This window comes from Amphiprion ocellaris, chromosome 1 (assembly GCF_022539595.1).
Source record: "Amphiprion ocellaris isolate individual 3 ecotype Okinawa chromosome 1, ASM2253959v1, whole genome shotgun sequence".
In the NCBI taxonomy this organism is placed as follows: Eukaryota; Metazoa; Chordata; class Actinopteri; family Pomacentridae; genus Amphiprion; species Amphiprion ocellaris.
In genome coordinates, this window is record NC_072766.1 from 7,840,604 (window position 1) to 7,857,195 (window position 16,592).

General features: G+C 41.3%; 1 protein-coding gene across 9 annotated transcripts in view; it reads left to right on the forward strand.

Annotated features, from left to right (window-relative positions):
* Positions 1-16,592, forward strand: part of LOC111565070 (LIM domain only protein 7-like) — a 28,942-nt gene that overhangs the window by 10,593 nt on the left and 1,757 nt on the right. For 2 of the 9 annotated variants that reach the window (XM_023265034.3, XM_055009563.1), the window contains exons 7-28: positions 1,178-1,291; positions 1,371-1,530; positions 2,726-2,879; positions 5,784-5,843; positions 6,591-6,726; positions 7,202-7,332; positions 7,528-7,693; positions 7,886-8,500; positions 9,762-10,103; positions 11,245-11,359; positions 11,961-12,122; positions 12,275-12,450; positions 12,558-12,621; positions 12,741-12,797; positions 13,969-13,994; positions 14,143-14,250; positions 14,348-14,431; positions 14,692-14,879; positions 14,999-15,043; positions 15,290-15,342; positions 15,427-15,598; positions 15,677-15,865. In XM_023265034.3, the coding sequence (XP_023120802.2) occupies positions 1,178-1,291; positions 1,371-1,530; positions 2,726-2,879; positions 5,784-5,843; positions 6,591-6,726; positions 7,202-7,332; positions 7,528-7,693; positions 7,886-8,500; positions 9,762-10,103; positions 11,245-11,359; positions 11,961-12,122; positions 12,275-12,450; positions 12,558-12,621; positions 12,741-12,797; positions 13,969-13,994; positions 14,143-14,250; positions 14,348-14,431; positions 14,692-14,879; positions 14,999-15,043; positions 15,290-15,342; positions 15,427-15,598; positions 15,677-15,865 (3,317 nt within the window). Of the gene's footprint in view, positions 1-1,177; positions 1,292-1,370; positions 1,531-2,725; positions 2,880-5,783; positions 5,844-6,590; positions 6,727-7,201; positions 7,333-7,527; positions 7,694-7,885; positions 8,501-9,761; positions 10,104-11,244; positions 11,360-11,960; positions 12,123-12,274; positions 12,451-12,557; positions 12,622-12,740; positions 12,798-13,360; positions 13,397-13,968; positions 13,995-14,142; positions 14,251-14,347; positions 14,432-14,691; positions 14,880-14,998; positions 15,044-15,289; positions 15,343-15,426; positions 15,599-15,676; positions 15,866-15,977; positions 16,072-16,592 lie in introns of all 9 variants that reach the window. The other 7 variants (XM_055009717.1, XM_055009543.1, XM_055009588.1 and 4 more) reach the window with 7 other exon arrangements.

The following is a 16,592-nucleotide window of genomic DNA, read 5'->3' on the forward strand; positions in this document are numbered from 1 at the left end:
GGGAACCTTAAAGTGGCTCAGTGGCTCGGACAGGTTTAAATGACCACCAGGACTACATATTCTTGAAAAGCCACGTATTAGGCTGATCACTGATGTGTGTTGAAGTCAGTTTAGGTACACTGAAGACTGTTTAAATATTGGTCTGGTCAAATGCTGCACTTCCCATTTCATTTAAAACATTGTTGTGTTGAGGCCAACCTGAACTGCATTGCAAACCACTCATCTCCAAATTAACCAACAGGGCAGCACTTGTTGTGCAAATCACATCATTTTTCCAGAACAATCATTGTTACCTTGTTACAATGTCAGTGACCACTGACACTAGCTGAAATTTGTAGATATTGTGTGTATCAGTGAATGCTTTCACTGTTCCTGTAAGGTAAAGCTGCTACAAAGACTGGGAAATCTACAGAGAGACAGTTGCATAGGATTGGAAACTGAGTTTAACTGTGCTGACTGCCCTGTGATGGCTTTGTTAACATACAGATTTATTTTTGCAATGGAGAGAGAGAGAAGCCGTCCTTCAAAACCATATCCTTCATCTCGAGGTACATGAGAAATAAATCATGTCCAAAATGCTTTAGTTGCTGAGAGATCAAAGCACTAAATGCCAGGGAGAGGTCTACAGTCAGGTCCATAAATATTTGGACCTGGGCACAATTTTCAGCATTCTGGCTCTGTACACCACCACAAAGGATTTGAAATGAAACAATCAAGGTGTGTGTTAAGTGTCGACTTTCAGCTTTAATTTGAGGGTATTTACGTCCAAATCAGGTGAATAGTGTCAAAATTACAACACATTTCATATGTGCCCTTCACCTTCTTAAGGGATCAAAAGTAATGGGACAAACTAGCATATTCATTAATCAAATAGTCACTTTTGATATTTGGTTGCTAATCCTTTTCACTCAGTGATAGTCTGACGTCTTGAACCCATACACATCACCAGAGGCTGGATTTTGTCTCAGCTGTTTTACTGGCCTTTACCCACTGTCTTTACTAATGGTTGTTAAGTGTATGTGTCTAATTGTCAACATTTTTCAGTACCAAGGAACCACTTTTGAAGGCCGTGCGCCTCAGCAGAAGCTCTTTGTTGTTGCTGATGCTGTAGGTAAAGTGCATCATATGGCGTTGGTACAGACAAAAAAATGGCAAGTTGTTTTCCATTCTTTCTCAGGTTCTGATTACAATCTACTGGTTGGGTCGTAAGGCTCACTTGGATGCGTTCTACAGTGGCCCCCAGCTTAATTTCAAGGCCTTTGAAGGGCTGTTAGGTTTGGCCTTGTCCAAGGTAAGATGCTGTTCTAGGCTTTTAACAGCTGTAGTACTTTTATTTTCTTCCCTACATTAAACCTGCCTTTGAAATCCAGGCTCTGGATGAGGGAAGCAACGTAAAAGACAGTGGATACGAAGAGAGTCGGTACCCAGAGAGGGAGGAACGCCGCAGCATGAGATCGAGCTATAAGAAAGGGAACTCTGTGGACAGCATTGACTTTCTGGACTCCAGGGCTCTGCGATCGAACGGAGAAGGTATGTTTGTGTCTCTTCCATGGCATCTCTAGTCAGTAATTTTGGCATATCCTGCAAGCCTTGCATCCCATGCTGCTCAAATTTCCAGAAAACCCATTGTGTTTGGCTGTAAAACATTGTGCTTGAAAAGTTATAGCACATCAGTTTGTGAAATTACCTGGTAAATAGTGACTGTGGCCGAGTGGCACATTTTTCTTTTAGCTTTGAGCTTCTTCATCTGCATTTATTGGCACCCATGCAAAAGATGCAAATTGAATCATACATATGCATCAGAAAATGTGTCGAAAGTGCTAAAAAATGCACAAAGAATCTGATCAGGAAGCTCTTCAATGCACATTTTCATCCGCTAGAAGAGGAGAAAAAAATGAGATCATGAGATAAGATGGTGTACACTGGCAAACGTTACTATTACGAAATTATTTAGTTAAACTAGTTAATACCCGACAGTATACAAAGCAAATTTATGAGGATTCGTAAGGACAAAATTCTATTAAGAGCCTTTAATGAAGAAGTAATAAATCGATGTAGCTGTTTTTCAGACAGTCTAGTAGGGACTTCAAAGGAAGAAAAGAATAAGAGAATTAACTATAAATACAATTTCAATTTAAAGTATTGTGTTTGGAGTTTATTTGGATGCGGTATGATAATGTAGTGAACTGCAAACTAAACCTACTCGTATTGTTTCTATACAAACGTTCCTTTAGAAATCAACCTGCCGCTGTCAATCTTCCCAAAAATAAATGCATTCATCAGAAACTCATGAATCCCAATAAGCTGACAATTCCATAGGCAGCCACATTATTACACTCAATCAAACTAATTTTGTTGGATCAACAACATTGTGAGCTGCTGATCCTCTTATCTCAGTGTGTCATTTGTCTGCCTGCAGTCGTGCCTGGCTCAGTGCACGTCAGTGAAGGATTGTGGAGAGTTCCACACTGTGGTGATAAAACTGTGTGTGAGAGATGGGAGAGGGTAAAATACCTCGGCCTGGTGCTCCCTGAAGGCTTGGCTGTGTGCAGGCTCAGTGATCCAAGAAAGGTTTCTCTGTTATTCTCTAATGCGCAGCCTTCTTCCTTTTTCTGTTAACCATAATAGATTCTTCACAGGTTTTTTTTTTTCACTTTAGGTTTTGTTTTAGCTCTAAATGCACCTTCTGTGTTGCTTACTTTCTGTATATCTGTGCGATGTCTAGGTTTTGGAAGCGACGCAGAAGCTGAGCAGGTGTACAAAATGGAGAACACGCAGCCCTCAGCCCACCAAAACAAAGGCTATATCCCACCACCGATTCTTCGAAGAAAACAAGGACGGGAGGCGACTGGAAAGGGCTGCGGTAGTCCTCTCCCCAGGTACTGCATCTGTGTTGGCTACTGTTCACAGAAAATTCACACACTGTTACTAACTCACTTATCCATAGTTGACCTTTGAGAAAAGAGCATTTATCTGTCAATATTGATTTGTATTTTGTTTTTACCTTACATCTGAACACATGTATACATTAGAGTGCAGTTGTGGTTAAAAAGGTTAACATATTGTTTTTATGTGTAACTGCATCTTGGATCTATAGAAATTCTGTTTTCTGAGTTTGGTCAGTGGAATATAGGGCAGTGTTCAAACTCATTTTGGATCGAATGAGAGCAGTTGATGGAAGTTCTGCCTTCAGACAGTTTGACATTTCTTTGAGGGATTCTCTAATGTGACAAAAACATACAAGCATTCATGGACTTGGTTGTCACTTTTTTTCAGACACAAATAAGGTGTTAATTGTTTTCAGTTTTTATGGTTTTTACGTAAACCTTGATTTATTATTTCCTGCATCAGGTCTACATTGTCAGTTTAATCTGAGAGATGTCTGATAATGGATTCATTTCTTTTCTAGCACTTGTGTTTTTAAAAAAAACAAAAACTGAAGGTTCTTTTAAAGTGCTTTTTTTCTATAGTGTCGGTAAGGAAATTATTATTTAATGGCAAATACTCTGCAAAGGAGCATCTAATTTTTGACCTTTTGATTATAACTGTTAATTCATATTGCAGGACCAACTAGCTGTCTCTTTTTTTTTTTTTTTAACCCATTTAGCTTGTTAAGGTTTGTACCAAACTTGGTACGAAATCAGCATAAAGGGTCACTTTGGCTACCAGCCTGCTGCACCCTCGTTGTAACTGTACCATTTATGTTCATGTTTTTTCAGAAGTAAATTACATTATGCAGTATTTTCTGTTGCAGGCCAGGATGTTGACAGTGAGCTCTGTTCTTTATGCTACTAGTCAATTTTGCATAAACCTCTTGTGTAACCAGCTGTGGATGTCGGTGCTCTGCTTGATTCTGTTGTTACTCAACCGCAATATCTGCAAGTCTAACACTTGGAAGCTGAAAAACATTGTGTGACCCTAACCTTACAACCTTAAAAAAAATAACAAAAAAAACAATGATTTTGCCTCAATGCATTAATCATCAGTGACACTTCAGCCTTTTAACATTTGGAGCAGCTTTGCAAGATGAATCCTGCGATACTTGATGCTGTTTTATCCAAAATCGAGGCTGTGAATAAACACAGACATGAGTGCACCGCTCTTTACTGCAGCCCTGTAGATGATCCTCTGTCTCCTCAACCCCACATCACTGCGCCTCCTCCTGAGCGTGTCATTGATGAAGAACTCTTCCTGCGAGCTCTGTGGGAGGAAGACTCTGAAGATGATGACACCGAGGCAGATCCTGTCCGAGATGATTTGTATTTCCGACGAGTGCAACAGACCCTCCATCAGACATCCACTAACCCCAGCTATGATCGCTTCTTGCCCCAATATTGGACGCCTGAAGAGGAGACTCGCGTTCGCAGGATCTACCTTGGTTCCCAGAAACGACCCTGGTACCATAAAATGCAGAATCTCAGGTCTGTTTGTTTTTCATGATGCAATATTGCAAGTATGAAAGCTGATTTAATTAAAACTAATACAAGAAACTGAAACCGCAAAAGTGTATTGCCTAATGTTAGAAATGGTCCGTGCCTTGCTTTAATAAGAATTAATCAAGCAATAGCTACATTGGCAGGGTCTTAACTCCTTTGAAATCTTATATAAAGCTAAAATATTTTTCTGTAATACTAACATGAAGTGCTCTGCCTTCATGTGTGTTGTTGGTTATTGTTTTTGACTATAGAATTATGTAATATTTTTGAAATCCAGCTTAACTACACTGCATCAAGCAAACTAAATTCTAGTTTGCTTAGCACAGGGGATTAACTAGCAATAGCTTGCAAGAAAGATTATGTAAACTAAAACCACTGAACCCTGCATCTTGTATATTTTCTTCTTATTTCTTTGCATCACAGCACTGACTGTTGTAAGTACCACTGTTAATCATGTTGCACTTATTTCATGGATTATCTATTTTTTTTTCTTTCACTGTAGCCACAAAGCTTTGGCTTTGGCTGAAGAGTTTGACTTTGACCTCATTTCCTGGAACATTACATCTGCTACTGGGCAAAACATCTCTGCAGCATCCAGAGAACCTCAGTACCACATCGAAGGAACTCTTTGACTGCTGTCCTGGACATCCATGTCTAACATACACAGTCTCAAATACACACTGCGTTGGGCTGTTGCCATAAGCGTCAAGACACTATCGTACTCATTATCTCATTGTCTCATAAATGCCAAAGTGTGCTTGTCATTTTTGCATTTGCAAATCCCTAATTCAGCAGCAAAATACATATTTTTTTGTAACATGCAAATTTTGCTCTGTTTATCAACTGTTTTCTGAAGCTTTGATTTGATTACTGATGTTTTCTTGTCTGAAGTACTACATGTTGTATTATTTAGCATTTACTCAGGCACATTCCTGTAGTGGTGATGAGAGGACATTTTGACAGAATGATGCCGAGTGACTCATTTGCACATAATGGTTAAACATGACTCATGCATGATCATATCTCCATAACCAAAATGCAATCAAGTTATTTTTAACACCTTTCATGCCAGCACTGTTTTCCAGTTTACTGTCAGTGTGACTATGACACTAGTGTTGGAAAAATAAAGTATGTTCTCCCTGGTTAAACTGTCTAAGGGACTACTTCACCTTCTGTGCAGTATTTTAGATGTGTATGCGATGGGTTTGAAATTCAGCTCTGTATTACATTATCTTGTCTGCATAATGTGTTTTGTTGTCAAGGCTCTTGACAGGCCTGCCCCTCCTCATTTGTTCATATGTGTTTAGTTGATTTTGTTAAACCATATATCTTTTGTTGGTTCTTTAGAACATATCAAATCCAGGTCAGGCCACAAAGACCAGTTCAGGTTAACCCTGGCTGGATATGGTGAGTCCTAAGTTTTTGAGCATAAACTACTCTGGCCATATCTGCTTCTGTTGCTGCCTCATTCAGGTTTGCTTTTGTTTGTCTTCAGTCTGCCTACAAAGGAAATTATGCTGCAAACATCATTTGCCTTTTCATAAAGATGGAGCACTTGGCATACCTCCCACTATTAATTTTCAAACCAGACTTGACAGTGGAATTTATGACAAACTGCAGGATTGTTTGTAATCACAGCCTCGGTTCCTCCCATCAAATTATGTCAGGGTATTGATATACCACCTGCTAAACGCTGCTGTAAGTTATTTGAATGTCACCACTGACATCCTCTGTTGCCCACAGCAGTGCTATTACTTGTTACAAGTCAAGGCTGTTGTGTTATCCAGACAGCAACATCTGTTGCCATTTATACTGCTGCATTACTTGACTTGCATGCTACTCTCCTGCTCACACTTGGCTAAGGATTCTGCTGTTTGAATGCAGAATGTGCCGTGTTAGAGCTGATAATACTGTGGCCTGTAGTGCATATTGTTTGTGTGTGTGTGTGTGTGTGTTGATGGCATTGTGCACATTCAATAACTGTCAGGCATGTTTGTTGCTTGCAGTGCTGCTGTTGATAATGCTTGTTCTGCTACATGGTGTTCAGGAGTGTCACTTTCATGCAATATTAAGCTGCAGTGTCATCCACATATTGTTTGCTTGCCATATCCATCATTATTCCAGCGTCCTGCCTCTTTTGTCTGTCTTAACCAGGAGCAAATCCCTCAGTGACATCCCGATGGTATACCCTGTGCGCAAAGATCCTGATGGAGATGCCATTTATGATGAAGGCCAGGACAATAGGAAGAATAGCATTGCTGCCAAGGACAGCGAAGCTCAGTGGCAGGATGTGAGTCATGTCTAAAAACAAAAGGATATTGGTAAAACAGTCCCACTACAAGGTCCATTTAGTATCTGTTCAGGAGCTTTCAAGTGTATCATGCCATTGTCTTTGGCAGATGAGATTTGCTGAGTTGTATTTTCATTATTTTTACACCATTTTTGACTGCAAAAAAAGTACATTTGAATTAATATTTACGATTGCATGCCAACTGGGGAGTCTTTATCTGTTGAAGAAAGATTGCTGATTATGATAAACATTTCCAGAACAGCTACTGAAATATGAGAGTAACTAATCATGCCAATTTAAAAAACATTTGAGTTGTTTTTGTCAACGATTGCTTTCAAGGCCAAAGAATGATCTTTTTTTTCTCAGCAGATATGACATTCAGTACCGTGTGTCTGCGTCTTTAAATAGTGATAATGACATTTGATGTAGTTATATGCACACAGGCAACAGTTAAACTGGCTTATCTATGTTTCAGGATTTGACAAAGTGGAAGAATCGTCGCAGGAGCACAAAGTGGGACCTTCGCAGGAAATCACAAGACAGAGAACACGTCATTAACCAAATGACCAATGGAGCTGTGAAGAATGCAGGTGGACTGATAAAGAGGTACGCTCATGCTGTAATGGGAAATTTTAAGTTTACGCTGCCAAACGTAATTGCTACCAAATATTTATATATACAAGAGGTTTGTGAAGCTGCTGATCTAGCTTGGTAACTCTGCAACCTCATGCAATATGACACGTATCCTCCCCCCATGTTTTCTGCTTCTGCCCTCTCTTCCCTTACATGCCAATTCCCCAGAGATCAGCAGTCACCATGGAGGCATAAACAAGCCCCTCGTCCTTACTCCACCTCTCCTCCATCAAAACCATCGAGCTCTGATCTGCGGCCACACACTCGAGCTCTGCTGGCCCGCAGCTACGCCATTGAATCACCTTTCAGCCCCCATAGCGCAGCACATACAGGGGTAAGTTTACACTGAGGTTCTGTTTTCCTCTCTGCTCTGGATGAATACCTCTGGCTACTTTACTATAATTGTGGTCAAAATGTCCACATGAATGATGATTCAAAAGCTTTCTCATGTGCAGGTGCATTTGCACAAGATGGAAAATATTATATTTGGTTTTATTTTACCCTGCTCATCCCTGTTCCTTCTCAGGGATCATCAGTCGGAGCAATGCCTGCCTCTGATGGGAACATCTTGGGAGAGGATACCTACTTTGCCTCAGCGGCTACAGATGGAGCAGGAGTTGCAGCACCCTCTCTGGACCAGCCTTTCAGCTCTCATACCCAGGTCAAATCCCAGGGTAGCCCTCAAATTTTCCAGTCCACGTTGGAACTAACCCGGCCAGAAAACGTCTTTACAAGCCAAATCTCCACTCTTGTCACGCAGCCAAATGGCTCTGCGGAGTCAACCAGCAACAGGGACCCCACTTCATCCATGTCAAGTTATGAGAAACCTTCATTCTGCATTGAACCTGATGCAGTTAATCGGGCTGGAGTTGATGCTTGGGAGGACTTGTCACACCAGAACCACAAGTCTAATGAAGAAAGCCAAAAATCATCTTGGGAACCAGCAGTGGATCAAGGTAGAGCCCAGCGGGCTGCAGGCGTCTACAAGTACCTGTCCAGAGCTGGGACGTGGTCCGGCTCGGCCAGCCTTCCCAGAGGTTTCCGTCGGTCTGAGGGTTCAACTCGTCTTTCTTCTGCCATCACAGCCAGACCGTTTGGGACGAAGCAGTCCAGAATGTCCTCACTTCCGAGACTGTGCAGTGTGAGTTCATTGGTTATCACACCTGTGCACTGTAGCTCTTAGAATATGGTCAAGTTTAACCAAGTTCTTCCCTAGGTTTGGTGTGATTACACATTTTTGCTGTTGTGCGATATATTCATGAAAATACCAAAACCAACAAACATAAAAATGGGTCACAAAGGTGTAATTTAAAAAAAATGAAATGACAATTTTACAGCTTGACTTTTAAGCAAACTTTACTCAAATGAAAATCATTATTACATCTGACTGTTGTCAGATTGATACACATTTGCCACTAATTAGATGCCTCTGATAAACATAAAATAAACTGCAGTGCCCATGGTCAAAATAACAAAGGAACATGTCCTTCACTGCGGACTCACTGAGAACTGCATAATTGTATTTTGGTCTTTTTGTGGGGTATCAAAACTGCTTAGCTGGTTTGAGAAACTAAATGAAATATTGAAGTGGCAGCTTCTTGTCATGTAAACAGGCACACAATATATTTCTCCAGCAATGAGAACCACAAGGTTTTTTTTTTTGTTTTTTTTTTTTTTTAAACTACTAACACTCCTCTACCACCCTCAAATAAAACCTGGACTGATGTAATGGATTTTTATTATAATCCTGCCACTTTTTAGTGTATGATTCATTCAGGTTTTAGATCCTTTTTCGACTCCAAATGTGTCCAATTTTGAAACCGAGGTGCTCTCAAAACGCTGGTAATTATGGTGATTGAGATGAATGGCGTGACAGTGATAAACAGTAGATTGGTCTACATCTCTAGAGTAAAAACTGAAAATGCTTTCCTATGCTGCAGTAGTGTAGGGGCTTTTAAAGAAAACCTGTCACCTGCTGATTTTATTTTACAAAAGTGTGGATTGTTGTAATTCTGGGTGAATGACAGCTTAGTTCTCAGACGAAGTTGCACAGGGACTTATAAAGTTAACTTAAGTTTGTGTAATGAGAGCATTTTGTGCATGCGTGGGTGGGAACGTGTCCTAATTGTGTGTGTACGACATGTGAGCCAGCTTGTGTTACCTTTGTTTTCTTGATCGCCCTCCTCATTAATAATAGACATGCTGCGGCACCACGGTGAACAATTTGAACTCGCTTACAAGATTACACATTTCTGTAATCGCACAAGTCTGCCGGTTGTAGACGTTCAGCACCCATCCGTCTCACATCGGCGCTGTCACATCTGAGTGCTGCAGAGTAGATGCTGCAATCGCATTTATCTGCGCTGTCCTCTTGAGCACATCTTGTTTTTGTTTATCTCTAGGTAGATGACAGTCAGAGTGTGCAGCTGAACAGTGAGAAGGAGGATTCTCTTTCTTCACCCACCAAATCATCGCTCGTACGACAGACTGCGACCGCTCATCTGAAGGGTCAGAACCAGGCGTCAGTCACACTGGAGAAAGTCAGCCAGGCGAAGCAGAACGCTACAGAACAGGGGAAGGAGGTGAACGGTGCCGGCCTCCCCAGCCGGGCCTCTTTTCACAACAATGGATACTCCCATCTGCCCTCCACTCAGATTCTGCCCCAGCCGTATTCAAACCTGCACACTCCCCACCGCAATAAAAATGCAACACCACCGTCTAATGCAACCCCTGACTTCCCTAAGGTGCGTTGTAGTATCGCTCATCACGCAGCACTATGTGCATATATCGATGCACTTGGGAAACAGTACACAACTCAGAAAATCTAGGATGTAATTATGATGGATCAAACTTATTAAGGATCAGATCAGTTGTGTGTGTTTGAAGATACCAGCTGATCTATAGAAAAATGAAAAGTAATTACTTTTCTAAGCAGTTCTAAGCTATTTTGCTCAGAAGTGATTAAGTACTAATCAGTATCCGCATACCTCATTGTAAATTAGTTTACTTTTTTCGCAGCTTTTACTATCATAATCTGAATGGAATGCAGGGGAGAAGTCGGTGTAAAATAACAACCTGTAATTGAATTAATAATAAACTGTCAAAAAATAACTTACTAAATATATAATAACTGGTTAGTAGTGCAGGGCCAAGTATCAGCATTTTGGAACGTTTCGGATGGTATTTTTCACAGCAGTTGGTTTGACAGCTCAGTGCAGAAAAAACAAAGGTGTAATGAAAAATGATTGTAATCCATTTAGGTGAGCCAGATTCAAGAGGCTGGCGTTGCACATGCTGGTTGGCTGTCGTGGCTTACTGGACACTTGATGGAACAGAACCATCATTATTGGTATTTGTTTCACAGGTGCTTTCATAGCTGCACTATGACAAGCCAGAATGCCATGAAAAAGAGACATTGTTAGTTTTGTAGAACCTGCAAGGAGACAACTTATTTAATAACCTTGTCACCAGTATGCCTAAACTTAGCCCAATATATTCTGCAGACCGTTGAAAACACCAGTGTATGCGCAGTTTGTGCACGCAGGGCTTTTAGATGGTCTTAAAAATAAAACGCCTGATATGCGCATGAGGTGATCTAATTTAAGTTTTGATACTTTGTATGAGCTGTTTTCACAAATCTAACCTTGATTGATGAAATGTCAAAAACCCTATTTAATTTAAAGCTGCGTCACCATTAACTAAAGCCACAAACAACTGAATGAGCATCACTTGGCGATAAGATAATAATAAATGGGTCATTCAGTGCATCCATTTGCTATATTCGTGTAGCAGGCCTCTGAAGTCTCTAATTTCACCAGGAAGCGAAGGACACGGGATCACAGGGTGTCACCTTTACCTACGCGAGTGTGTGTCTGTCTGTTTCAGGTGGATCACAGTGACATGAGAGTGAGCCTCGCTCTTAAACCCAACAGCGTACCAGACTTTGGTTTCCATACACACTGGGACTCCACAGGAGCGAGGGTGAAACTCATTCAACCTGGTAAGATTTTGGCTGAATTTAAGTCTGGATTGCTAAAGTTCTTTTACAATATGAATATATTATAAGTAAAGTGAAACGGTATTTAGATTATGTGTTTGTCTGAAGCAGCGACAAGTCCGTGACAGATATGGTAATGCTACATGGTGCTTACATGATATTTTCTACTTTGCAAAGAGGAAACTTGCTCTCACAGTCAGCACATGACCATTCAAGTCAGCCTGTATAGTGTTACAGAACAGGAGGAGGGAGGTTGGATTTTATACTAAGAAAAAGAGAGATATGTCACAACAGTTAATGGATCCTAATTTCCCAGACTGATTATGATTTTATAAATGTGCAGAGAAATGATCATTGCGTGTTTCAGTTTTTCCTCTGCATCAAAAACTACAAAATGCAGCCAGTGATTTAAAACTCAACCATGAATAATTAATTAGATGTGATAGAGGTGTCACTTACTCGCTGCTGTGTAGTTTTGGCTTACTGGCCCACTTTTCAACAGATTGTGGCTTCCTTCCCGCTTCCCACAAATACACCTTGAAGCTGGTTCTTTAACTGTTGCTCTCATCTTTCCTAATTTTCCTGATTCCTCCTCATCCCTCAGGAAGTCCAGCGGAGCTCTGCCGGCTGCGTGTGGATGATGAGATTGTGGCCGTTGATGGAGTTCCGGTGACACAGTTGAGCTACAACCAGTGGAAGGATAAAATGGCATCTGCCCTGCAAACCGGCAATCTGACCATGGACATTCGACGCTATGGCAACAAGGGTAAGGATAACGAGCACAGAAAGACGGCCATGCCCTTTGCCACCTCCTTTAAATTGCTTGTGATCATTTAACCTCTAACTTCTAACTGGTGGTCACAAACATTGGTTTTATGGCAGTGACTTTGGTTTTGATGGCTGGTTGTTTTTAATTAGATTGGAGCACCAGCGATGGGAGTCATCACAGCCTGCCAGGCCAGAGCAGGGTGACCCTCAATCTGAGTGCTGCGGCACCTGTTTTAATAGCTTGCACTGATCACCATGCCAACGGTGTTGCCTCCGCAGAAACGGCAGTCACAGAAGTGTCCAAATTCAATGGACAGTCAGACAATGTGAGCTATGTTTTAGCAAGTTAACACGTTACTTCAAAATTGGGAGCTGTTTTTCTCATAGTGTAGCTTAATTTGTGGTGTTGTGGTGTCTTCTTTCACCTGCCCAGGTAATACAGGGTAAAGTCTTGGGTGGAGTGCTTTCTGACAACCTCAGGACAGCCAGAAGTAAAGGTAATAACAGGAGTAAAGTCTGTAATAGCAAAAATATTGCAAAAGATATGGCAAACACTGTAAAAATACCTCTAAGATGTACGTGTATCTTCTTACACATATCCTCTTTGTGCATGTAGATTATATTATTACTAGGAAAAATCAGAAAAGGAGGGCAGAATTTTTCAAACAGAAAGGTAAATTGCAAGTTTAAGCTTGGCAACTTGTGTAGCTGCTTTGGTTGATGGTGCTTGGCTTGGTTAAATTAAACATCCTTTAAAAGCTCAGGATTTTAAGAAAAGGTTTGTAAAAGAAATCAGAAAATGCATAAATGTTTTAGTCAGAGCAACTTAAACACAAACTAAATCTGACAACTATTAAAGAGGTAGCATTTGTGTAAATTAATGTGTATTGTGCAGTATTTCTCCATTCTTTTTTTTTTTGCAAACTGAGGCAAAAAGCAAAACAGTACTTGTCATTGTGCAGCAGTGGGCATGACTTCACCCAACAACCACAGAGCTGACAGCACTGATCAGTTCATAATGATTAATAATTACCGACTTCTTTACAACTCTACACACTGTGTGCAACAAATTGCCTGTTTTACTGTAGCGGTGCAGGCTCTTTGTGCTAATGGATTGTAATCTTTGATTAGTAACTTTTCAATAGTCATTCTTCAGCACAATGACTGATTTGTATTGCCGTCCTTTGTGGTTGTTAATGAATCTGATGTGTGTCATACAATGGCTTCTCTCTTCAGGCTCTGCAGGATTCAGCTCATGGGTTTACTTGTGTGGTAAATGTTTGCACTGTGTGTGTTATTTCTGGTTTCTTTTATTTTGAGCAGCATGATGGATGTTGCGAAATCCATTGTCTGTTGTGGAGCATCAGCAGCAAGTGTACAAAGCAGATCTGTGTTTGCCATACAGCACGTGGATACCTTTCTTTTATTTACGATAGCATGCTTCACTCTTTGCTCTGCAGTTTCTTCTTCTGTATTTGCAGTGAGGCATCTTTAGACTGGGGATACATGAGCAGAATAGTGTGCTTACTTACACAGACTTGTTGTCCCTGATCCTTGGCAACAATAAGCTTTGATATTTGTGAACAGTTTTTTAATCCAGTCCTGCAGGTAAAGGTGTACAAAGAGCGAAATTAAAATTGCATTCATTTTGTGAAACATGCTTCAATGAATACTGGAACTACTGATGCCTCTAGCAGGGCTGTTAAGGCTGCAGTGTTCAGTGTGCTGCTCAAAATGCTATCAATTCTTCCAATGTGTCTCCAGTCTATGTGTGATCTAATGTATGACCTGTGTGATATTACTGCAAGGTGTTTTCTTTGCTAACCAATTATTTTCTCACACAGGAGGCTCAGAATCTGCAATATCAGATGTAAGTAACCATACGAGTGCAGATCAAAGGGTGTTTTTTTTTTTTTTAATGCATGGCCAAATATACATTACGCATGTGTTTATAGAGTATATGTGCAGCACTTTGATCATATTTGAGTCTGTAATCTGTTGTGTGTGTGCATCACCAGCTGCAGGTGCCATCCCTCAGCCCCTCCACATCCAGCTGGTCATGGGACCGTGAGGAGGATCGCAGGCGTCAGGAGAAGTGGCAGGAAGAACAGGAGCGCCTCCTACAGGTGAAGAATATTTTTCCAGACACAGAGAAACATGCATAAATACTCTTATTGTGCAATTTATACATGTTGTATGGTGCTTTTTTTGTTTGGTTTTTAGGAACAATACCAACGAGATCAGGAAAGGCTGGAGGCAGAGTGGCAGAAGGCCCAGCAGGATGTAATGGGAGTCTTGAAGTCAGGGGTAATGTCTTTTCCAATTTCCTGCCATTTTTATAGTCAAAAATTGATTGTACTTTGTTTAATATTAGCCACAGTAAAGGAAGAGAACTTGTTTTCCATGTGCATGAACATTAAAGCTGTTGCTCTTGATTTCCTTCAGTGCTTTTTTTAGAAATCCCATTGGAATCTGAATGTTGTTGGCCCACTTAAACGTCCAACGTGTTGCATTGTCTATGTACAATGTCATTTTTCATGCTCTACTTGCTTTTTGTCTATTTAAAGCAGAACACCTTCGAGATAAACACCACTGGTGATAGTCCTGCCAGCACTCCGCTCCATGTGAATGGACTGGCGAACAAATCCAAAGGAGAAGAGCTGAGCCCTGACAGAGGAGAGCTGAAAGATGCAGGAGGAAAACTTGAAAGTAATGTGCAAGGACTGCAGAATGACAGGATGGCTGAAAAAGACTGGTAAATGAAACTTTTCTCCTTGTTTTAATATCCCCAAGAGAACAGTTTTTTTTCATCGCTGCTGCCGGGCCTCCTGTTGCTTTCGCTTTGCCTTACTGCTGCTCTTTGCTGTATCTCAGGGCTGATGGCTCCTGTGGCTTCGCTCAGTTGTCCCCTGCACACAGGTCAGAACAAGCTTTGCCCAGCTTCCACTTATTTTCAGAACTTTGCATGGCTTCAGAATACAGATATTTGCTCTCAGTATTCAGCTTTTCACATAACAGTCCCAGTGCTTCTTTTCGGTTTATTATGACAATGAATTGCATTCACGTCTGCGTGTCATGAAAGGAGAAACTACCTGCATTTTCCTAAAAGATCACATCTAAGACTTAGAAATAAGTCATTTTTTGTGGACTGTCTCTCTCCTATAGGGCAAAGTCCTTGTCCACCCCAGTATTAACAGCCTCCCAGAAGCAGACAAAAGGTCAGTTTTCTCCCTCCTGCCGTCATATTTCCCTCTGCTCTAAAGATGTACTGTCTTAACATCTCCAAACTTTGATTGGTTTAGATTATCAGATGAAAAGAAAAGGACAATCTGTGTCTAAGGCCGAGCAGGAGCGGCAGCAGATTTTGGAGGAGATGAAAAAAAGGACTCAGCTTCTGACTGACAACAGCTGGATACGTCAGCGCAGCAGCAGCTTTTACAAGGAACCCATCTATGTTGGGATTCCTATGAAGAGGTGGGTCTTGTATTTGTACCTGGGTGTTACAGCGGACTTTGTTGCACTGTTTCATGAGCTGTGATGTCTCATCTGCAGGTACGAGTCTCTGGACAACCTGGATGCTTTGCGTCAGTCCCCAATCTCACCCGCTATGTTCCCAAGCTACCCTCGTCCGCACTCTGCTGCAGGTTTCTGTGCTCCGAGTAGGAACTCCTGCTCCCGCTACAGCACTGGAGCAATATTGTCCCAAAGAAATGCATCCATGGACTCATCTCCTAATGGCTGGTATGTAATTCACGTGAATTTCGAGCCTTGTGCGTGTGTTATCTTCTACATCTCGATCGATATTTTGGCCTCACACTGTTAACATGTGCTGCCCCAGGATGGTCAGTGGCAGGAGGACTTGCTGTGTGTGTGAGCGTGTCCTGGGTAGTGGGGCAGCCATGGTCATAGAGGCCCTTAGTCTCTGCTTCCACCTCGCCTGTTTCCAGGTGAGAGGTCACGACAGGGTTAAGGTGCGATCACAATAGCTCGCTGCGAATAATTACTCTCGGTCACTTCTGGAAGCGATTTCTGTTTTGGTAGAAGGTCCCTCAGCCTGGCAGGTCATCTTTTTCTAAGCTGAGATCTGTGCGTTTCCAATAGAAACGGTGACATATTGTGTTTAAAACTGGAGGGACTATTCTTGTGGTGTGCCATCGCATCTACTGGACTACAAAAAAACACAGCATTTCTCTCTTGAAGTGCACTCCTTTCCACCTCTTATTATGCACATTTTCATTTTACATTTTCAAAGTCCCAGATACAAAAACATTTTCGCTGTTGGCTGAGAATAGAGAGACGCGCTGTATCATTCATAAACAAAATCCAACAAATGGAAACAGACAGTAAATCATGAAGTACGTGAAGCAAGTGATTTATTTGTCATTCAGGACTCGGATTTCATCTCTTCACTGGAGCAGACAAAAATACGAGAGCTTGAAACAAATAGTCAAGTCAGCCACATTATTTG